General features: G+C 40.0%; 1 protein-coding gene across 4 annotated transcripts in view; it reads right to left on the reverse strand.

The window, feature by feature from the left end:
* Positions 1-5,977: 5,977 nt before the first annotated feature.
* Positions 5,978-24,716, reverse strand: part of LOC148362360 (dual specificity tyrosine-phosphorylation-regulated kinase 4-like) — a 34,800-nt gene continuing 16,061 nt past the window's right edge. For 2 of the 4 annotated variants that reach the window (XM_088339781.1, XM_088339783.1), the window contains exons 8-13: positions 23,521-23,596; positions 13,482-13,654; positions 13,354-13,414; positions 9,995-10,094; positions 9,811-9,911; positions 5,978-6,563 (exon numbers count right to left, since the gene is read on the reverse strand). In XM_088339781.1, coding sequence (XP_088195907.1) covers positions 6,481-6,563; positions 9,811-9,911; positions 9,995-10,094; positions 13,354-13,414; positions 13,482-13,654; positions 23,521-23,596 — 594 coding nt within the window. In that variant the 3' untranslated portion in view covers positions 5,978-6,480. Of the gene's footprint in view, positions 6,564-9,810; positions 9,912-9,994; positions 10,095-13,353; positions 13,415-13,481; positions 13,655-23,520; positions 23,597-24,716 lie in introns of those variants that run through there. The other 2 variants (XM_088339782.1, XR_015850856.1) reach the window with 2 other exon arrangements.

Here is a 24,716-nt window from a genome sequence, read left to right on the forward strand (position 1 = left end):
TAAAATACAGCAAAATAATACTACTTCCGAGCAGTGTTCCCTCCAAGCTGCGCGCGTGCGCAATTGCGCACTGCTCGCACATTCTCAGCGCACAAGAAAATCTAGCCAGCGCACAAAAATGAGGGCTCAAAATTACTTATTAAGAAGCGACTTAAGTCAAAGTTACAGTGCATGAAGGTAAAAATACACGGGTTCCCCTGACGTTGTGTACTAAATGCGGTATTTTGTCGAGTTGAAGTAGAACGAAGTTGAGTAAAGTCAGTAGTTTGTCGAGAACCGGCTTCTTCGGCTCGGCTCACTAAAAGGAACCGGCTCTTTCGGGTCCTTAACGGCTCTTCAGGTTGTTTTTGCTTCTTTAATCCCAACATGACCAAATATTATGTAAAATGATGCACAACATGACTTAAAGGAAGGGGGGAATAGAACAAAAAAGAAAAAAATACCAAAATGAAAAAGTAGTGAAAAGCTGAGAAAAAAAGAAACAGAAGGAAGAGAAAAAAAGAAGGAAACATTAAGAAAAACGCCAGAAAAAAAGAAAAGAAAGAAATGTAGGAAAAAAAGGAAATACAGAACAAAAAGAAAAAAGTAACAGCTCGGAAAAAATAAACACAATCAGATTTTTTTTAAAGGAATTTTTTAAAAAGTAGAAAAAAACACACCGAAAAAAGAAGAAAAAGTTTGTGTTGCATTCAAATAATTTCCAATTATATCAAGTGAATCTTGTTGCCAACATTGTACTTCCACTAAAAAATGTGATTAAGTACAGTTCTGTATCTTACAACCGACTAAATAAGCCCCCAAAAATGTTAATATTATGCGACAAAATATTTCAGCAAATAAAAAGAAATGGATATCCTGTGAAAGAATTGTAAGAACAAACGATGTTTGTAGGCCGTACAACCTTTGCAATAGTACATGAGTCAATTCATTCAAAAGAGAAAAATCATTTTGCATTGCCGCAAACTCAGCAAAATGTAACTTGATGTTAAGTTTTGGACATGTTTGATAATGAATTATCTTGCCACACTTGGGATTATGGTTGCTCACTGTTGTTTCAAGCGTTGCTCACCGACTTTGTGTGAACGCTCAGACCCGTGGAAAATTAGAGGGAACATTGCTTCTGAGTTATCTACATCTTTTCTAATTCCACAATCAGGTTCCACAATCGTCTCACACAATTTCTGACAGGACGGGTGCATGCCTAATCTATCTCCATCCATGTTTAAGGATTTACAGGGCAATGTCGCAAGTTTCTAAAAGTATTGATATGAAGTATAAGCTACTATATCAAATAGTTCTGACAGAAGTAAAGTGTATGCACTTCAATTTTTATGAACTTATTGACACATGGTCTTAATTTAGTGTAATGTACTTTTGCAGTTTTCGCCAAGTCTTAATTTAGTGTAATGTACTTTTGCAGTTTTCGCCAAGTCTTAATTTAGTGTAATGTACTTTTGCAGTTTTCGCCATCCGGAGAAGAAATTAAAGCTTCATTTTCAAACCCGCTGTGGTCACGGTCTTTCTTTGGTGGTTTAGCTCAATGTCGTATCGATGAAACTGCAGTTGTGTGTATAATCGTACGACTCATTAACATTATTGAAGTGAGTAGTTAAAAAAAGGATTACAGAATTGATCTGATACAAATATTCTCTCAGTATCGATCTGATTGATCTTTTGCTAAACTCATAGTTTACGTGACCTGACAAAACCCCAATAATTGGCCATATTCTACACGTAATCTGACTATTCTCTACACATACGGATTGACTCATTTAAAATAGTTTGCTATGCGGTCAAACATTCAATATGCAAGTATTACGATATCTTTCTATCTATTTCTAAGTCCTTAGTTTTCTGAAAGCCCTTTTTTGCATATCGGGACGACTCTCAATTATAAATTTCGACAAAAATACTGAAAGGGAGAACGATAAAAGCGCTTTACTTGCCTTATCCTTTTCTTCAAACGTAGGCGATTGGGGCTTCCCCCTTGCGTTAAGGATGCTGGCTATCCCAATGCGATGATGATGCAGGGGAAATCGAAGAGGGACAGAGAAAACGGAGAGGGAGCTTTCTTGATGCAGTCTCGACAAGAGCTGAATACATATCAGCTGTGTAGGTGACAAGATGGTTTCATTGCGATTTTCGGTTGCTCAGCACATTTATGTGTTTCTTCATTTCAAACATCAGGCAGATTTTGAGTCTCAGAAGAAGATCCATTTGAATTCACCTGATCAGGAATATTGGGAGATCTGTTCATACCTGTCAATGTATGTTTCCCCCGTATTGTTTCCTTTTTTTGAATTGGATTCAAATACTGTATGACGTTTAAGAATTTTTCAAGAACTCAGTCGGATGCGGATATTATAATTCATGCGTTTGTTATCTCCTGTCTCGATTGCTGTAATGCACTACTCTCTGGTCTCCCGAAGTCTAGAATCAAGTCTCTTCAGCTGGTACAAAATGCCGCAACGAGACTTTTAACTAGGACAAAAAAGTCCGATCACATGACACCGATTTTGGCTAACCTGCATTGGCTCCCAGTTAGCCTTAGATGTGATTTCAAGGTTCTCTTAGTATCATACAAAATCATACATGGACTTGCTCCATCTTATCTTTCAGATCTGATTTGCCCCCTATGTCCCGGTCCGAAGCCCACGATCTGAGAGTGCCGGTCTTCTGGTGATCCCAAGAGCAAAGAAGTGTTCTGCTGGTTCGAGAGGCTTCTCCATCCGGGCACCGGTGCTGTGGAATGCTCTTCCCCCTGAGATCCGATCTGCAACCTCAGTGGAAATGTTTAAATTTAAGCTTAAAACTCACTTCTACTCCATAGCATATGAATAACCTACTCTTCTCGTCGGCTGAAAAATAGTCTGTGTAATATAGTGTAATAATCTGTGATCTCTTTGTGATTTAGGGCTATACAAATAAAAATGACTTGACTTGACTTGACTTGACTGATCTTGTCTTGGTCATTTTGGCGAAAAATACGGATCGTCTTACTCACTGGAAGCAGACGAAAACATCCTAGATTGCTAATACCGGTGCTGTGGAATGCTCTTCCTCCTGAGATCCGATCTGCAACCTCAGTGGAAATGTTTAAATCTAAGCTTAAGATACACTTCTACTCTATAGCATATGAATAACCTATATTTTTGTTGACAATATCTCTGTATTATTTGTGATTGCAACATCCTTTGCTGTCTGGTAATCCTGAAAGGGGGATGCCACATGTGCGGTCCCTTCTCAAGGTTTCTTCATTTTCCTCATGTTGAGGTTTTTTGAGTTTTTCCTTGCCCTCATGTTGGTTCCAGATCAGGGCATGGTGTAATAGTCTGAAAAAAATAGTCTGTGTAATAACCTGTGAAGCCCTTTGAGTCTCTTTGGAATTAAGGGCTATACAAATAAAAATGACTTGACTTGACTTAATACTGTCACTGTACACTAGCTAAACTTCACACGCATCTTTGTTTTTCTTCTTTCTGTGAGAAAATAGGTGCTGTGTTGTGAGTGCAGCAGAAAGAATGCAAAACGGGAAATATATGGAATAACAAAAAATGTAATATAGTCACTCTGGACCTAAAATATACAGTAATCTTGAAAAGCAAATGCAGGCTCCTGTTCCCTTGCGGAAACCTTTTGCTATGAAAAGAAAACATCAAAATTTTACATCAGAAATACATAGCAGTAACCCCCCTGAAAAGACATCTACCGTAAATTTCGGACTATAAGCCGCTACTTTTTGCCCTAACTTTCAACCCTGCGGCTTATTCAGTGATGCGGCCAATTTATGTAATTTTTCTGACGGCCGCCAGCGGCGCTCGAGTGTTGCTACCATTAACTGCCATGTCAAAGTTATATTATTATTATTAAAGCTTTGAAAACTCTCTCGGTGTACCGTCTTTCTTTATAAATATGTGTAACCCATGTATAATATGTATTTGCAACTGTATATTTTTGTAATGTATTTATTTGTATTTATTTTAGACACTTATTCTGATATGTTTTGCACGGATGAACGAAAAATGAGGGGCGGAACAAACGCGGGGTGCCGAGTTTAAGTGGGGACCGCTAAAGGTGAGGGACAGACAAGGAAAGAAGAGGGGGTAAAAAGTTGGTTAGAGAAAAAGGAGTTGCGTTAGTAAATGTGTTCATCTGATATATTTTTCCCACCCTTACCTTTGGAAATATACACATTTTTACTTGGATTACTTTCAACGGGACCCGGACTCTGCAGGTCTGCATCAAAAAGTCCCGGTATCATTTTCCGTTCATTTTGCCGGCTGTGATTTTTGGACTGCGGACTTTAACTAAGGACATTTAGCTTTAATCGCGGGACTTGAAGTCGGGTTTGGGTTAATTTTGTATTTGTGTTACATGTTTGAATGTGGGCGCATGCGGCTTATATACAGGTGCGGCTTGTGAAAGGAACCAAATCGGTTTTCCTCTTAAAATGTGGTGGGTGGGGCTTATAATCAGGTGCGCTCTATAGTCCGGAATTTACGGTAATAGGAAAGGGAAAACTGACAAAACAGATCATCCCCCTGGATAGTCCCCCACTTATTTATAGATTCTCACTTTGTCTGGCATTGTGGCACTCACCCTCTTGTCCTCATCTCTATGTAGAAACCTGAGTGGATTGTCAAATTTCTTGTGGTAACGACAGCAGCATCAATTCCAGTGATAATACTGTTTGTTGGCTGTTATATGACTGCAAGCACATACAGGACTTACCTGTCAATTTCACTGAGGTCACTTCTTACCAAGTTTTTACAAAGCACAGGGTGACATGGTTCAAAAGCAGAAAATATCCTGTCTAAACAATGTTAAGTAATCTCGATTACTCTTAATGCTGCAGAATGTCAGCATACACCAATGGTTGAGAACCTATTGAACCAAAGAAATCCTTTTTTTTTTGTCGAGGAGAGCTACACCATATATTTCAAGACAAAATTCAACCAAACTGCCAAACTGGCTCTCCAGACAAAAGCTGATTCTTGAGCAAATTTTATTTCATTTGATAAAATCTATGGAATAATAATAATAATAATTCCAGAGCGTTTGTCCCATATTAATATGAATATACCACTAAAGATGATTCCCTCCTATCAGTTAATTAATGCTCATTGATGCTCATTTAGTCATTTTTGTCCTAAATAATGGTTTCAAAACAAGGTGCAAGCAAAGTTCTTTTGTAAAAATGCCACAAAATACTGCAAATGAGGATAATAATAATAATTCCAGACCGTTTGTCCCAAATTAATATGAATATACCACTTAAAATGATTCCCTGCCATCAGTTACTTAATGCTCATTGATGTTCATTTAGTCATTTTTATCCTAGAGGATGGTTTCAAAACAAGGTGCGAGCAAAGTCCTTTTGTAAAAATGCCACAAAATACTGCAAATGAGGATAATAATAATAATTCCATAACGTTTCTCCCAAATTAATATGAATATACCACTTAAAATGATTCCCTGCCATCAGTTACTTAATGCTCATTGATGTTCATTTAGTCATTTTTATCCTAGAGGATGGTTTCAAAACAAGGTGCGAGCAAAGTCCTTTTGTAAAAATGCCACAAAATACTGCAAATGAGGATACCAACGTATTTACCTTCAGGACGAGCAGGAGAAGTGCGCACACCCTGTGTATAGCTCTGCCTATCAAAACCGCTCACCAAATCCAATTGGTCTAGGTGCTTGAGTAGAGCTTATGGGTGTTTAGAAGTTGTTCAGTGGCTTTTCATCATTATGTGTCTCAACAATGAACACAGATTGTTTAATAAGCTTCCATATAAAGGATTATTTAGCGATTTACAGCAAAAACGGGATATTTTGGTGTGACACCTTTACTGTAAACTGTAGTTAAGATTGTGTCCTATATATACTGCCCCCCCTTCAAGGGACAGCTCCAGAGGTGCAGTGGTCAGCAGTGTCTTTGCATTGCACATTGCTCCGCATGAAAGAAAACAATACATAATTGCGCAAGTTATATTTTATCTCTGAGCCATATGTACTCATAAAAAAAGCCATATATGTCTTGGAGCCATAGGTTCCCGATCCCTGGCATACACCAACATACACAAAAGGTTGGAAGGCACGATGAAACAATTTTAAAAGGCATGTTTCTATATGCTACACTTGAATGTAGAAGATGCAATGGTCCTGGTGCGGAATTCCAGCGCTGAGTGGGTTATCCATTTGTCAGGTGATGTAAGCATTCTCCTTATAAGTTCAGAGACTCCTTACATAGAGCTTTTAAGTCTTGAGAGCCGTGTTTTGCACTCCAGAGGTGGGTGCGCACGAGAGCTCCCTGTCTACTCTTCAACTAACTTAGCTGTTATGATGCGTCCCAAAATATTTACATATATATACATGTATATTAACCGACTCAGACGGTTAAAGGATCCGTGACCGTGATATGTATTTTTACATAGACATGCAGTGTGTATTCCCCAATCTCCAAGGGTTTAGGTATCACTATTTATGTGGTACCAAGGGCTGTAGCAGCGGTGGTGCGATTTTGTCTCTCTTGAGTAAACTGGTTTTGGCTGACTTGACACCTGAAAACAAGAAAAATGTATTATTTTCAGTTATTTCAAAAGGTATACAACAACTTGAGCGTAGATCAAGTTTGGTTTATTTGAAAAGGGACAAGTTTGCTCCATAAACTCATGTCACATACAGTGGAACCTCGGTTTTCGAACGCCTCTCAGTTAGAACAAATCGGAGTCCGACCAAAAATTTCGAGAAATTCTTGCCTCGCTGTTCAGTCAAATAATCGGAGTTCGAACGCCGGTACGCTAGGGTGCGATGCTGAGCGGCGTACGGGTGTAGATGGTGTAGATTGCCCCCACCCCTCGTGAAGAACTGTTATCACGTGCGGACGTGTTTCGTTTCGCTTTTGCTTTTAATATCGGTGAACGGATTAAGGTCGGTGCAAGCAGCAAAGTCGCTACAGGTGAAAAAAGAAGAGTAGTGCATGCAACTATTGCATTTAAGAAAGAAATACTAGCAAAATATGAAGAAGGTGTGCGAATTTCCGATCTTGCTATACATACAGCATGGCTTCTGCTGAGCACCACAAAGGTAAGAAATCCTATTCATAATTCTTTTCTTTACCCTTTGTTTATTTTTACACGTTCATGTTAGCGTAATCTTTCGTACGAAAGATTAAGATAACGCGAACGTACGATTAGCCTGGGTTAGCTTTGTTTACGTAAAACATTCAGGGTGTTGGAACGGAGCCCCATTTCCAATGAAGCGCTAGCCACTTGTTGTGGAGACTCGGGTGCTAAATGACGTGTAAACGACCAGATTTTTTTATTTTTACACGTTCATGTTAGCGTAATCTTTCGTACGGAAGATTACGCTAACGCGAACGTACGATTAGCCTGGGTTAGCTTCATGTTTACGTTCATAGTAAACATTCAGGGTGTTGGAACGGATTAAAAATGATTTACATTACTTTTAATGGGAAAAACGATTTCGGTGATTGAACAAATCGGTTTTCGAACAGGGTTCTGGAAGGGATTCAGGTCGAGAACCGAGGTTCCACTGTACTATGAAATTTTAGCCAAAGGTAATTCTCAATGTCTGTCCCCAGAAGGGCTTTTAAAGAAAACTTATATAAAATACACGATATAATAAACAGCACAATTTCAGAGGCTACAGGTGGTCACATGTCTGACCTCTGATTAAAATATCTTCAAGTTTGTATTTAAAAAGGAGTCAGTTTGACTCTTCCTTTAGTTCAGTGGGTAAACAGTCCCAGGCTTTTGAGCCTCGTGCAGCATAAGCCGATTGTCAAAAAGTAGTTTTCCGCGTCGGGACTTCACTGTTCCTGCTCTGAGCTGATCTGGTTCTGAAGCACACAGCCCTGAGGGGAACTGTGCTTTCACTAAGAACCTGTGGGACACTTAAAGCCACTAGATACACACCGTTGTATATGTCATCAAATGAGAGGGATTTCTGAAGTCCAAAATTAGAAAAATATATATTTTCTTGTTTCTCTTGTTTCTACCAGCCTCGTTTTTTTCATTGTTTCATTGTTTTTCATGTAATATTTCTGTTCTTCATGACAGACACTAAAATTATAGGACCTATTATAGGATATTTCTTTCAACTCCCTTTCGGTCATGTATTTTTCTGAGTGATTTGAAAAATGGTGTTGGCTTTGCTTATTTTTATCGTTGTCATAATTCTTTACACTTAAATCTTTGCTAAATGTTTCAAGGGCTGGAACAATCGTTATCCATTTTTAAAATACCAAGTTTATTCTGGGCAGCACGGCGGCGCAGTAGTTAGCGCGTGTGCGGCACAGTTCTAAGGTCTTGGGAACCTCCTGTGTGGGTTCAAATCCAGCTACCGGACTTCCTGTGCGGAGTTTGTATGTTCTCCCCGTGCTTGCGTGGGTTTTCTCCGGGCACTCCGGTTTCCTCCCACATTCCAAAGACATGCATTTCAGGTGGATTGGCCGGTCCAAATTGCCCCTAGGTGTGAATGAGCGAGCGAGTTGTCTGTCCCCTGTGTGCCCTGCGATTGGCTGGCAACTAGTTCGGGGTGTCTCCTGCCCACTGGCCGATGGTTGCTGGGATGGGCTCCAGCACCCCCGCGACCCTACTGAGGATAAGCGGTGCAGCTAATAAAATGAGATGAAGTTTATTCTGGCCTTTTTGCGGGGGAAACTTGATCTGTTATTTGAGAGATGCTTATTTGATACAAGCCATACATTTATATACCGTATTTTCCGCACTGTAAGGCGCACCTAAAAGCCTTTATTTTTTTCAAAAGCTGACCATGCGCCTTATAATACAGTGCGCCTTATATGTGGATCAATATTAAGTCGCAAAGTCTTGCAACTAAGGCAAGCAGCCGCCGACTAGATTTTCCCCCGAAGGTGAAGTAGTCCGCGGTGTATGCTGGGATTTATATACCGGCGTTTCATTTCCTAACCAATGTGTCAATCATCATTTCAATCAGTCACTATTGGCTAAAGTTATTCGGAGGTAAAGGGGCGGATCCTTTTTATCATTTACAGGCTCGCATAGGCTAAAGGGGCGAAACAAAGCCTGCAATTGGCCAAAAAAGATGAATGTGAATCACACGTTGGGTTGCACTACGGCATAGAGAAAACATTTTTTACTATTCTGTATTTGTAAATATTTTACTCTCCTGGATTTACTACACTCACGGTTGTAAGAAGACCATGGTTACGTATCATTATTGAACGTGATGCAAGAAAACATGAGCTATGCGGCTTTATATTTTCCCGGGATCTTGTTTTAGAACGATCTTGATGTTTCTGCGATTAGTCTATTTTTAAACTAAATTCAATTTAAAGTGTTCATTGTCATATGCACAGTAAAGAACCCCGTTTCCCTGCACAATAAAATTCTTACTTTGCTGTCCACACAGTTGCTAGCAAAAAATAAAATGGAAACTAAGAAATGTTTAGCATTTCTTGAATCCCAAGACTTTAACCTTCCGAATGATATTTGGAACGATGCATTTGAGTGATTGGTGACATCGCACAGATACTGTTTCCGTACATGTCTGAGACACGTATTTGCTTCTTTGCAAGCTTTCGGAATGTTAAGGGGGTAATAAGTTTGACTGAACTATCTGACTGTTTTGTCGACATTCCCATTGTAGCGCCTTATAATCCGGTGCGCCTTATGTATGGAAAATATAGGACCAAAAAATGATAGTTCGGAAAATACGGTATGTAGTCTGTGTAAAGTAGTGGGAATCTACGGTGTAACATTATCAGTTATTCAATAACAGCAAACACTTTAAGCACTATCTTACTCATTTTAATAGTTGTCTTGATTGGTTTAGGTGCCTCTGCATTCATGATCCATGGATGACGCAAAGCCTGTTCTGGCGTTAAGCGCTTCCTTGTATCATATCTGTAAAAATACAAGCACTTAGTGAACAGCATATATCACTTTACAGATTGCTCATAGAAGTAGGATAATGTAAGAGCTCTTACTCCAAGCAGCAAGAAATGAAATCCAGAAATTTTGGATTACTTGACCTTATCCTCATCGCCAGTGTGTTCTTTTGTTTTGTGAACTCAATGTCCGGGCTACCTGCATTGAAAAAAGAGAGTGAAAAAGTAACAAAAAGTAATTTCAGGCAAGATAAAGGTTACAAACAAATTCTCTTGATTACTTTTGACCATTGTAATTTTGCAAAATGCATGAGCAATAGGTGTATGGATAATTTATTGTACCGTATTTTCTGGACTATAAGGCGCACCTAAAAACTCCAAATTCCGGTGTGCCATATTCATCGGACAGTAAGGTGGATGAAATTAGAAATGCATAGTTATAATTAAATTATACTGCAAGCATCATACAAGTAGTCTTCGAGTGCGCTTTTGTGGTTATCATGGTAATTGCTTATTAAACAGAAGAGCAGTGCAGCTTAGACGGCAACTTCCGAACGTTCGTTGCAAAGTTTTTTTTGCAATGTAATAATTTTTTCATAATGAAATGTCTTGTACAGTGGAACCTCGGTTCTCGACCATAATCCGTTCCAGAACCCTGTTCGAAAACCGATTTGTTCACCGAAATCATTTTTCCCAATAAAAATAATGTAAATCGTTTTAATCCGTTTCAACACCCTGATTGTTTACCTTGAATGTTTAACGTAAACATAAAGCTAAACCAGGCTAATCGTACGTCCGCGTTATCGTAATCTTCCGGTCGAAAGATTACACTAACATCAAAGTGTAAAAATAAATCAGGTTGTTTACAAGTCATTTAGCAACAAGTGGTGAGCGGTTCATTGGAAAGGGGGCTCCGTTCCAACACCCTAAAAGTTGGGCTCCATTCCAACACCCTGAATGTTTACCTTGAATGTTCAACGTAAACATAAAGCTAACCCAGGCTAATCGTACGTTCGCGTTATCGTAATCTTCCGTACCAAAGATTACGCTAACATGAACGTGTAAAAACACAAAAAAAGGATACAGAAAAGAATTATGCATAGGATTTCTTACCATTGTGGTGGTCAGCAGAAGGCGCAGGTGGACGGTGGGGAGAGGATCAGACACTCGCACACCTCCTTCATATTTTGCTATTATTTCTTTCTTAAATGCAATAGTTGTACGCACTATTTTTCTTTTTTCACCTGTAGCAACGTTGCTGCTTGCACCGACCTTCTTCGGAGGCATAGTTAGGGGCTAAAACACTCCGTTCACCGATATTAAAAGCGAAAGCAAAATTAAGCACGTCCGCACGCGATAACAGTTGGTCACGAAAAGAGCGATCTACACCCGTACGCCGCTCAGCATCGCACCCTAGCGTACGGACTCACGCATTACCGGCGTTTGAACTCTGCTTTTTTTGACCGAACAGCGAAGCAAGAATTTCTCGAAATTTTTGGTCGGACTCCGGTTTGTTCGATCTGGGAGGCGTTTGGAAACCGAGGTTCCACTGTAATTACTTGAATGAAGATTTTTCTTTATGGTAAGGTTTTGTAAAAAATGACATGCACTTTTTTGAATTGCTGTTCGTATTTCTTTGCTTACTTAGCATAGAATGCATTTGTATGGTTAGCAAGCTATCGGGACTTTTTGATACTTGGACCCAACCGCAGGGGAGCAGTAACCAAAGCAAGGTGCTCAAAAATGATGGCATTAAATAACAAAATCATCAACTACGTAAACAAATGATCAATGAATATTTGACAAAACTGTCCAAACCAAAAAACAAAAAAACAAACCTCACAAACCAGGATAAACTGGCTAATAATGGTAATAATTGACAATGATCCGACCACAAAAGGACCCTCGGCCGCGAATGCTTTCCTTTCTTAGCAGAGAGAGGAAGACCCTTGGCTGAGCCTGGTTACCTTTAGTGCCAGTGAGGAAAAAGACCCTCGGCCGCGCCTGGTTGCCTGACTTGGCAGCGAGGGGCCGCCTCCATAATTGTATTTACTTATTATTTTTCTTTTGGGCCGTCTTGTATCAGTTCAAGAAACTGCAAAAGTCAGGAGGTATGGAGCACTCTTTCTCTTGAGTGTTGACCAAGGATTACAAATAATCTGGTTCAGGGCACCAATGGTCTCTTGAATAAAGCAACTATTTTGTTTTTGATGATAGTACTTGAATTGCAGTTGTGGATTTTCTGCGATAGTCATTGCCAAAGATAAGCGCTTTAAAGGTGGATTCTATTAACATTTGTTGGCAGTCTACAGAGCGAGCTGCCAATGGTAAGACACATCTTTTGGTGCTCCACAAAAAAAGTTAATTTTAAACATTATAACCACAGCTGACAAATCTTTCAACGTGCACAGTAATGTGATTGATGTTGTCAAGCTGTTTGGATTTAGTTTCATTTTGTTTCTGTTGTGCTAAAATGTTAATTCCCCTTATAGAGATCAAAGAGATCAAAGCCAGCAGAGAAGCTAATGTTGTGACTCATTTCATCTGCAGGTAAATTGTATCCGTTCTTATTTCAATTTTCTTATATATATAAAAAGTATGATGTTGGTTAAAATTCAGAATAAAGAAAAATATGTTGAATTCATTGTAAACGTAAAAACTCACTATACGATCTCTTGTTAAAATGGATGTAAAAATGTATTGTGATATTCTAAAATGTATTTTATGTAAATTGAAAAGAAAGCTTTTTGATATGCTTTGGCCAGTCTACAGAGCGAGCTGCCAACGAGAACAAAGAGATCAAAGCCGGCAGAGAAGCTAATGTTGTGACTCATTTCATCTGCAGAAACTGTAATAAAAACCTCATCATCCAGTCCAGCGTGAAAGTGGATCTTTGGTGGGACAGGTACACCATAATTGTATTTACTTATTATTTTTCTTTTGGGCCGTCTGGTGTCCGGCCTGTGAGAGGGGGTTTATGTTAAGGACTAGTGCTCCACCTTCCACCAGGGGTGCTGAGCGTGATTAGATTCGGGCATAGGTGTGTAAAATATCCACCTGTCCCCAAATATCTTCATTATTCATAGGGACATTTTGAACAGCACACGTCGTTGGGTCATTTTTACGTCCACCACCATGCCAGGTTTGTGTTTGTCATTCTTCATAGGGACATTTTGAACAGCACACGTCGTTAGGTCATTTTCATGTTCACCACCATGCCAGGTTTGTGTTTCTTTCTGATTTCTTTGTAACTTTTTCCATTTTCTCTCATTTTCTCCCCAAGTTCTTTGTTTCTGGTTTCGACTATTAAGTTTTGTTTTGTTTGGACTTTTTGTTTGTTTTCAGAACTTGGTTTGTCACTTTGTACTTTCCTTTTTTTATTGAATACCAAACCCTTGCCTCCAGTTCCTGCTTCTCCCACGTGGGTCACTATCCTCCAAAAAAAAACAACAACTTACCAATTCTGAATTTTTTTTCATTTGCTTCAATCTGCATTTCCATTGGTGGGATTCCAAGCACCTGAAATAGAGTGATATTAAACCCCTAATACTGATGAGGTTTGCAATCGTTTTTGTAGCCGCCTTACTTTTGTAATAGAAAAGAACATGTCTGCTTTGGTATGGCCGCTAAAGAGAGCGTAGCCTCTTTCGAGTTCACCCAACATGCACCCAAGACTCCACATGTCGGTCGCTGGGGTGGAAGTTTTGCCGAGGAGCAGCTCTGGAGACATGTACGGTAGAGTGTAAATCGTTGGTCGCTCTGTGGTAAATCATATAGAAAACATATATGAGCATCCATGTAGCTGGCAGTGTTTTATTTCTCCTTCAGTTGAAACGCTTTTACTAGATTATATTCCCGTTTATTGTTTCATCATGCATTCAAAGTTTTATAATTTTCAAACAAATTAATGAAATAAGTAGACATTTTCCCATTCCGGCCACCAGGCTGTGCTTACCCTTGACACCACACCTATGACCCAGTAAATCTAGTGCATAATGAACCGACGGCGAGCAACTTGTTTGGCGGTTTGATTCCTGCAAGGGAAGGCGTGCACCATCTTGGAGAAATGATCAGTTACGACCAGGACTTCTACAGACTTGTACTCTTGCTCAGCAGTCCAAAAGTCTATACAGACCAACTCCATAGGCTCAGAGGTGACTATGTTCTTGAGTGGTGCACCGTTGTGTGGTTCCGGTGTTTTTCCTACTATACAACGCTGACAGGATTTGACATAGTTCACAACATCACGTTCCATGCCATTCCAGAAGAATCGTTGCCTCACCGGAGACAAAGTACGGTTCTGGCCTTGGTGACCCTGCTGAGTCATGTAAACCGTGGAGGACTTTCTGTTTCAATGAGTCAGGCACCACAAACTGGAAGATTTTCTTGACCATGCGAGGATCTATCCTTATTTTGTAGAGCATGCCATTCTGTATGGTGGTTTAAGGTTTTTAGAAACATCAGTTTTGATTGGTACAACAGGACAGGGCATGAGGACTACAATGTCCTTTAGGAGCTGGTTCAAGGTCATCCAAAGTACAGGATTTAATTGGAATTTGGCCCCCTAACATATTGACATATTTCAGGCTACTAACAGAACAGACAACCATTCCCACCCTCACTCACACTGAGGGACAATATGGAGTCACCAATTTTCCTGCCATGCATGTTTTGGGAATGTGGGAGGAAACCAGAGTGCTGTAGGAAACCCACACAAGGCATGGGGACAACAAGTAAAATCTGCACAGGAAGGCTTGTGGCCGGATTCGAAGCCATGACCACAGAACTATACCACGGAAGTGCTACCCACTCAACCCCCGTGCTGCCTGGCTTTAAACTTATAGATTAAAAACTCAAAATATTTTCTAATGATTAAAAGATTGTGAGACACAATTGCGAAAACAAACCAAATTTGCTCAACAGTTTATATTGTGCTATCAAATAAAAAATGGACAAGTACATGTTACAAAGTTAGGACTTTTGTACAACCTCTTTTTGATCACAGCCATGAGTATTTTGGGGTATGTCTCTATAGCAGGGGTTTCCAACGTAGAGCCCCCAGGTACCAGGGTGCACCCTAAGCACAGCTGAGGTGCCCGCGGACCTGTTTTGAAAATAGCTCACAATGCTGGTATTGTGGTTTTCTAGTAAAAAAAAATATTTTTTTTAGACGTTGACCGAAGATAATGCTCTATAGGTTTTGCAGATCTTGAAATTTAAATATTTTCCTAGTCTTTCTTACAAAACAGCTTGAGTTGTGTGATCATTCAGGCACAGCATTTTTCTGATCTTTTCCCAAATGATCTATGTGATTGTGGTCTGAACGTTGGCCTGGATATTCCAACACCTTTATACTGTTAGTTTTAACCCATTTCATTGTATATTTCCCTTTATTCTTAAAGCTGTTGTACTGTTGGAAGGTGATCCTGTGCCCCATTCTCAGGCCTCTCAGAGAATCAAACAGAATCGACTTGGTTCCAATTCTAAGGATCTTCCTAGTTCCTCCTGAAGAAAAACAACCCCAGAGCAAGATGCTGCCACCACTATGTTTGACAGTGGGACCATATTTGACAGTGAGATAGATGTTTTCAGAGTCAAGTCAAGTCAAGTTTATTTGTGTAGCCCTTAGAGTGATGTGCAGTGGTACTCTTACACTAGGGGTTGGCAACAAGGGGATCATGAGCCTCACGGGGCTCTTTAGTGTTGTCAAGTGGCTTCCTGGCACTTATTTAGTTTTTCTCTATTAAGTTGTAAAAACATGGGATACTGGTTGTCGCCTGAAGCGCAGCAGTCATATATTGTGATGTGAAGTCATGGCTCTCAGGCTGAATACTCCTGTACGGGAACTTATTGGCAATGCTGAACTACACGGTACCCTCTTCTTCTCGCTCCTTTGTTTGCTTTGTGGCCGAAGTGTGAGATCGACAACAGACCCCAAAGTTAAAAAGAGAAAAAATAACTGAGGAAAATAGAGGATTCAATGTTTCTTGGACAAAATTATTTGCCTTCATTGCCAATGCGGAAAGATTGCCTAAATGTTTGCTATGTAAAGAGAAGTTAGCGAATAACAAAAAAAGTAATGTGGAAAGACATTTCCAGGGAAAAAGCCTGCTGCATTTGCAGCCAAGCACCCAGTTGGAAGTAATAAAGTGTGATTGCATCCCTTCTGAAGACATTAGATGAGAGCAAAAATAGATTTAAGAAATGGATTGCAGTAGTGTAGCAAACAACACGACTGCAGCAAGTTTTGTTGCAACCCCTAAAGTGGAGGAATTGGATATTGAACAGAATGCACATTTATGGAGGTATCTGAACTCTGATGGGCCGCAAGAAGAATTTATCCAATTAATACCACTGAAAGGTCAAGCACAGGCGGAGGACATATGTGAGGCTGTGCTGAAATGTTTAAATGACAATGGAATAAACACCAACCACCTTATCTCAGTGGCTACAGACAAGGCACCCAGCATGAAATGATCAAAAAAGGGGTTTGTGTCAAGAACCAGAACAGGATCAGGACCCAAACGCGTGAGGTTCTCACACAAGCCTTGTATTTTACGGGAAATGGGGAGTCATGCACGTTAGGCAGCAGTCTGGCGTAAAATGCTAGGAAGCCAGAGGCCGACGAGATCAATACCAATTGCCTGAGTAGATATCGGACAGATGGGGTCAATACTGGAGAGTATGGACAGACGGGATTGATTATGAAACAGGATATTGAGAATAAACAAGACGGGAAGGAAAACTGGGGAAAATAATAAACAGGACAAAAATAGACGGGATCGAAACTGGAAATCGATATTAAACAGGACAAAAATAAACGGGAACAAGACCGGACTGGATATACCAACAGGAAACCAGGACAGAGTCAGAACCCACGTCTTGCAGGGCAGAGGTTTGTTGACGGACTGACAAAGGAAAAGAGCACTGAGCTTAAAAAGACGGAAAGCCAATCTGTCAATGAACCGCAGCTGGCGCCAAACGGGCGGGGACAATTGGGCGCCATGGCAACCGCCACAGTTTGTCGCTTTTCTCCAAAAAGTATTTGATCGAAGTCTGCTTACATTTTATTGCATCTTGCAAGATCCACAATGTGCACAAACATTTCCATCGGAGTGTATGGCGGTCATAAAGATGGAGAACAAGATCATTGCAAAAGCATTGAACCACGTCAACTCCGGGCATTATTTAATGAAGTTGACAGCGAATATTCTGATCTCCTGCTACACAACATAGGCCAATGGCTGTCTAGGGGTGAGGTTCTATGTCACTTTGTCGCTTGTTCAGAACATGTAACTGCACTATTTGCTGGATATGACGGTTCACCGAAACAAGGTAAATGAAAGTCTTCAGGCGCAGGAAAAAACTGCACTAAAAATATTGGAAAAGAGGACTGCTTTTGCTAGAGATGTACAGGAAGGCACGCTATTCCTCTTCGCATCCATAAGGGGAATTCAAAGAAGCCCATCGTGATCACACACTCCAAGCGCAGTTATTAATATGCAAACTGCATTTTGGAGCAAATTTTGTGAGTTCTTGAATGAAAAAAATGACACTGCCTTTCAATGTTCCTTCTAATTTTCCACGGGTCTGAGCGTTCACACAAAGTCGGTGAGCAACGCTTGAAACAACAGTGAGCAACAGCAATCCCAAGTGTGGCAACTAAGTCATTATCAAACATGTCCAAAACTTGACGTCACGTTACATTTTGCTAATGTATTATTGCAAAGGTTGTACGGCCTACAAACGTCATTTGTTTTTACAAGAATTCTGTCACAAGATTTCCATTCCTTTTTTTTCCTGGTATCTTATGTCGCATAATACTAACGTTTTTGGGGGCTTATTTAGTCGGTTGCACGATACAGAACTGTATTTAATCACATTTTTAGTGGAAGTACAATGTTGGCAATAAGATTGACTTGGTATAATTGGAAATTATAAACTTTTTCTTCTTTTTCCCTGTTTTTTTGTATTTTTTTTAAATTCCTTTAAAAAATCTCATTTTGTTTATTTTTTTCTAGCTGTTACTTTTTTCTTTTTGTTCTCTATTTACTCTTTTTCCTTTGTTTGTTTCTTTTCTTTAATTCATTTTTTTTTCCAAATTTTTCCTTCTTTTTTCTCTTCCTTTATTTTCTTTTTTTCTCAGCTTTTCACTCCTTTTTCATTTTGGTATTTTTTTCTTTTTTTGTTCTATTTCCCCCCTTTCCTTTAAGTCATTTTGTGCACAATTTTACATAATATTTGGTCGTGTAGGGATTAAAGAAGCAAAAACAACCTGAAGAACCGTTTGGGACCCGAAAGACGGTTTATTTTAGTGAGCCGAGCCGAAGAAGCCGGTTCTCGAAAAACTCTTCTGACTTTACTCAACTTGTTCTACTTTGACATCAAATTGCCGCATTTAGAACACAGCGTCAGGGAAACCCGTGTATTTTTACCTTCATGCACTGTAACTTTGACTTAATTCGCTTCCTAATTAGCAATTTCGGGCCCTGATTTTTGTGAGCTGGCTCGATTTTCTTGTGCACTGAAAATGTGCGGGCAGTGTTTTGTGAGAGTCCAAATTCACAATTCTGAAAGCCAAGCTTGAAAAAGTCACTAGCCAGAAAGCCCATCCTGCGCTAAGCCAAAAATAGAGAGAAATTTAAAGCCTCCCAACATCTGAAAAACCTATCTATGACTCATGGAATGCTCTTCCTGACAGATACAGGAACATGAAGACATTTGGATCAATATACCTGTGCTAGCAGATCTTCTCGAGCATGAACTACATTAAATCAAAATAGCGCACCCGCCTTACAGATAAGACCCTGCAGTCCTGCAGCAAGATTAAAGTTGCCTGATGTTGAGAAACTGCCGAAAACTCACAGTCACATTAAACGGGTAAGCAGGGTTGGGTAGGGTTACTTTAACTGGATTACTTTCAATTACTTTTGGATTACTCCAATACCAAATATGCTAATAAAAGACAAAAGAAACTAAATATGAATAAAATGATGACTCACAACACGTGGTAAGCTTTCTCTCCTGGCTTTGATCTCTTCGATCTCCGGCAAAACTAACATAAAATGCGACAGAAACAAAATGGAAATAAATCCAAACAGCCTGCCGACATCATTTTTGCCGTTCCATGTATTCCGTTACTCCCCAAGCCTGCACAAAATTTAGTCATTGTATTCATATTTAGTTTCTTTTGTCTTTTATTAGCATATTTGGTATTGGAGTAATCCAAAAGTAATTGAAAGTAATCCAGTTAAAGTAACCCTACCCAACCCTGCGGGTAAGTCAAGTCAAGTTTATTTGTATAGCCCTTAATCACAAAGAGTATCAAAGGGCTGCACAGATCAAAGACTATTGCAAACTACAGACTATTATGACAAGAACAAGGACACAATCCTGTCATATGCGGCAATTTAGTAACTAAGTAACTTTTTATTAAGTGATTACTGATTGATCAATATATTTTTGGAGTGCCCCTCGGGGATATAAATGTGTTTTCTTTTGCTCAGGCCCGAGGATGGCTGCCTTGATGTTCTATCTTAAAAGAGAGAATTCTGCTGCGTTTTACACCTCCACTGACTTGTTTGACATTTTCACAGAATTCAAACTGTTTTGAGGTGATTTCATTTGTTTTACCTTTTCAAAAGGCTTCTATTTTACTCATATAAATTCATGCTGCATTTTATTTCACTGTTTTCGTTACCCACGTGAGGGGCACATTTGATGTTCCATATTATTTTGGTCAAAGTCATGTTTATTTGTATAGCCCTTCATCACAAAGAGTCTCAAAGGGCTGAACAGACCACAGATTATTGCAGACTACAGACTATTATTACACCATCCCCCGATCCAAAACCCACACGAGGGCAAGGAAAAACCCAAAACCTCAACATGAGGCAAATAAAGAAACCAAGTGGTGTTGCAATAACAAATCACACACAAATATTGTCAACGTGAAATATAGATAATTCATATGCTATAGAATAGAAGTGTGCTTTAAGCGTAGATTTAAACAGTTCCACTGAGGTTGCAGAACGAATCTCAGGGGCAGAGCATTCCACAACATCGGGGCCCGAATGAAGAACGCTCTTGAACCTGCGGATATCTTCTTGACTCTAGGGATCACTAGTAGACCAGCATTTTCTTGCTGGTCATTTTTGTTTTTTGAAAAAAGGATGGATATATTCTTTGTTATAAACGGCACACACCATATTATTATTATTTTTTTTTCAAACCGTCAAAATAAAAATGACAACAATAATATTGATAGTAGGCTAAAAAAGATACATACAGCATGTGTTGCATTCATTTTAAGGCTTGTATTCGGCTTTCATTGTTTTTGTGGCGCCAGACAAATAGGTTGGTTTTTTTTTGGCCCAATATGGCTCTTTCAACATTTTCGATTGGTGACGCCTGTCTTACACCAAACATAACGCTTTGCATTCAGCTCAAAAAGTTCAATTTTAGTCTCATCTGACCAGAGCCTCTTGTTCCACGTTATTTGTGTCTCCCATGTGGCTTCTTGCCAACAACCAACAGGCCATTTTAATGTTTTCGTTCAAAAAGCGCTTTCTTCTTTTCATTCTTCTTTAAAGGGCAGATTTATGAAAAGTACGACTAAAAGTTGTCTTATGCACCAATTGTCCCACCTCATCTGTGTATGCCTGCAGGTCATCAAATGTGATCATGGGCTTCTTGGTTGCTTCTTGAAATAGTTTTCTCTTTGTTTGGGCCAAAGGTTTAGAGGTAAAGCCAGGTCTTCTTAGGCTTGCAGTGGTTTTATGCTCTCTCCATTTTTATATTATCACACGCACAAATCTCCTGGAGATGTTTAAATGTTGTAAAATCTTCTTGTATCCCATTCCTGCTTTAAACTTTTCCACAACCTGATCCCAGACCTGTGTTCTTTGGGCTTCATAATGCTGTCTGTTCTCCAGTGCCTCCTTTCACGGACCCCTGAGCCCATCACCGATCAGGTTTGTTCAAATTGAGACTTAATGACACACTCTTTGTCATTGTTAGTCATTTTGGTTGACATTGGATCATTCAGAAGTCATCAGGGAACTTCTGGAGTCAGTTAGCTGAGCTAAGAGAACAGAGGGCCAATATTTTTGCAACACCTACTTTGCAGTTTTTTTATTTTAATATAAAATTTTGAAGTAATTTAACTAGTCATAAATAATCACAATTGTGTCTTACATGTCACTGTTTCTTCAAAAATATAGATTTTTTTTTTAACTTTTAATGTTTGAATTTCGAAATGTGGCAATATGACCAAAAGTTTTTGAGGGGCCAATTCTTTCGGTAGGCACTGAATGTTTCTAACTAATTCTTAAACTAATCAATGAAGGTGAGGAGAGGAGGCATTTCAGCTTTAATTACTATAAAATACCACACCCTCCTCTTGAATCTTTAAATACATTTTGCCTCAAATAATCCACCCCCCCAACCGATCTGTGGTTCCGTAAATAGTATCTGATTTAATTGAGTTGTGGCAGTGTCATGATTGCCAATTGAGCGCACCTGCGACGGCTTAATTGGTGCCAACAGCCCAGACAGCAGATTGGCTGACACTCTCTTTTTAAACCCCCGGCTTCCAAGAGGAAGCCGTCAGATCGTTATGCGAACTGTTGCCTTCAGCTCAGTAAGCCTTTTCGTCCGACTCCTGTTTTTTTCTGCCTGATCTTTGTTGCCAACCTGTTTCCGGACCTGACTTCGCCCCGTTCTGCCTGCCTGTTACCTGACCTGTTTTGCCCCGTTACCTGCCTGCCCCCGGCTACCGACCTCGCTTACGAACTCGACACCGCCTTTGATCTCCAGTCTTGCTATTCCCGCCTGTCTCCGATCCTCCTCGCCAGACACGGAAGTGCCACATCCGCACCGCTCGCTCCTTTTGTCTGTCAGCCATCGGATCGTGGAAGCAAGCCCTACTCTCCCTCTTTATCAATAAAAACTGAGAAAACGAGCGCTATTGGGTCCCGTCTCCGTTCCTGGTTTGTGAAAGGCAGTTGAAGTGATTTTTGTTTCTCAAATTGTGCTTGGGTTGTTCACTGCCTTCCTGCTTGGCGCTCGGAACCAGGGGTTGGAATTGGGGCGTTAGGTCGCTTAATGACTCCCAAAAAAAAGCGTCGCGACACATCAGTTGGGTAGAACTATCGTTGCTTCGTTTACTGTACACATTTGCAAGTGTGTCTAAAGGAGCCGACCCTGATTAATCAGGGATGAGGTGAGGAAAAAGAAATACCGTATTTTCCGCACTATAGGGCGCACCGGGTTATAGGGCGCACCCCCCAAAAATAGTTTTTGGTCCTATACCTTCCATAGATAAGGCGCACTGGATTATAAGGCGCTACAATGGGAACGTCGACAAAACAGTCAGATGATTCAGTCAAACTGATTACCCCCTTAACATTCCCAAAGCTTGCAAAGAAGCAAATACGTGTCGTAGACACGTGCGGATGCGGTGTCCGTACGATGTCACTTAAATGCGTCATTTCAAATATCATTCGGAAGGTTAAAGTCTTGGAATTCAAGAAATGCCAACCATTCCTTACTTTCTATTTTCTTTTTCGCTCGCAACTTTACTGTGCATATGACAATAAACACTTGGAATTGAATTTAGTTGAAAAATAGACTCATCGCAGAAACATCAAGATCGTTCTAAAACAAGATACCGGGAAAATATAAAGCCGCATAACTCACCTAAGTTCTCACGTTCAATAATGATACGCAATCACGGTCTTCTTACAACCGTGAGTAAAGTAAATCCAGGAGAGTAAAATGTTTACAAATACAGACTAATGAAACATGTTTCTTTATGGCGTACTTTAGCAAGCTTGCTATTCAGTCATCTTTTTCGGCCAATTGCAGGGTTTGTTTTGGCCCTCTAGCGTATCCGAGGCTCCGAATAACTTCAGCCAATAGCGATCGATATAACAGATGATTGACACATCTTTTTCGGCCAATTGCAGGGTTTGTTTTGGCCATCTAGCGTATCCGAGGCTCTGAATAACTTCAGCCAATAGCGATCAATTTAACAGATGATTGACACATCTTTTTCGGCCAATTGCAGGGTTTGTTTTGGCCCTCTAGCCAATCCGAGGCTCCGAATAACTTTAGCCAATAGCGATCGATTCAAATAATGATTGACACATTGGTTAGCCAATGAAACGCCGGTATATAAATCCCAGCATACACCGCGGACTACTCCACGTTCGGGGGAAAACCGAGTCGGCGGCTGTTGCGTAAGTTGCGAGACCTTGCGAATTTAATATTGAGCCATATATAAGGCGCACTGTATTATAAGGCGCATGGTCAGCTTTTGAAAAAAATTAAGACTTTTAGGTGCGCCTTATAGTGCGGAAAATACGGTAATTGTTTTTGGGTTGTTACAACTAACATTTTTCATACATTTTACTCCTAAGTCAAAATTTAACATAACATTGAATCCCTCCGACATTTAAAGCAGAAATGCCGGGAAAGAACTCATTGGTAGCTTGGGTAATTAAGGTAAATCCCGGGGGCACACAATTTTTATCTATCCCCGCTGTTACCCAAAATATTGTATGCTTTTTTAAAACAGGCCTGGCATGTTCATCTGTGAGATTCAGCTGAAAAAATACACTTGCCGTTGTCTTTTAAAAAAATGCAGCCTCCAAAATCGCTCACTGCAGCATTGTTTTCCTTGTCTAGTAGAATGTTTTCCTGCAAAAAGATAGAATGGAAGTTTACTCAAAGTGATGTTTTCATAATAAGGATTGATGATATATTAAATTAATTTAGAGTTTCAAAGTGCATGCTTATGCATGATGGGGAGTGTGGGTGGATCCCTTAAACCACTCGTAGGGGCACCATTTCCTGTGGTGTGTCTTGGGTGAGTACAGCACCATGGTTTCTATAATGAAACTGTCACTGAGGGAAAGTGTGTCCACACTTTTTTCCTTTGAGGGCCACATACAGAATTTGGCAGGGTGCAAGGGCCACGAATGTTTTTACTAAGCACCCCAATCTATTTATTTTTATTGTATTTTTCTTTTTTTGCAGAACCTGAATAGCTTTCTATTATTTTTCATCCATCAATGATCTGCACCGCTTATCCTCAGTAGGGTCACGGGAGGTGCTGGAGCCCTTCCCAGCCGACTTCGGGCAGTGGACGACCTGAACTGGTTGCCAGTCAGTTGCAGGACACACAGGGACAGACAGTACAATTCGCTCGCTCATTCACACCTATGGACAATTTGGACCGGCCAATTAAACTGACTTGCATGTTTCCTGGAGGAAACCCATGTATGCATGGGAGAACATGCAAACTCCTCATAGGAAGGCTGGTAGCTCGATTTGAACCCATGACCTCAGAACTCAGCCGTGGACGCGCTAACCAATCAGCTGCCATGCTTTTTTTTTTCAATTTAACAATAAAATTCAATTCCATAAATGCAATTCTTATTAACACAATAACTTTAAAGATTAAAAAAAAATCAAATTTTTTTCAAATTAGTATGATTTTTGAAACATGGTGAGCAAGTCACAAATGGCCCCTAAGCCACTGCTTGGACACCCTGACCCTCTTTCCGATAGTATTGCCTGTAAAATTCGATGTGATGTTTTGGCAACTAGCTATGTTTATGTAATGGAATGAGCTGAAGGTGTTGTCCAAAATGTTAAAATTTTCTACTCTTTCACGCCATCTTCTGGCTTAAGTCATCAGTGCAGCCTCTGTAAGGCTTTCTTAAGTGGTGTGCGCAAGTAAGTGCATTTCTTAAATGCGTTTGAATAAACTATTATCTTTTGTGGGTTTGAGTTGGCTTTTGGACTGTATTTGAAA

Source organism: Urocampus carinirostris, chromosome 7 (assembly GCF_059441175.1).
Source record: "Urocampus carinirostris isolate Australia breed hairy pipefish chromosome 7, RoL_Ucar_1.0, whole genome shotgun sequence".
In the NCBI taxonomy this organism is placed as follows: Eukaryota; Metazoa; Chordata; class Actinopteri; order Syngnathiformes; family Syngnathidae; genus Urocampus; species Urocampus carinirostris.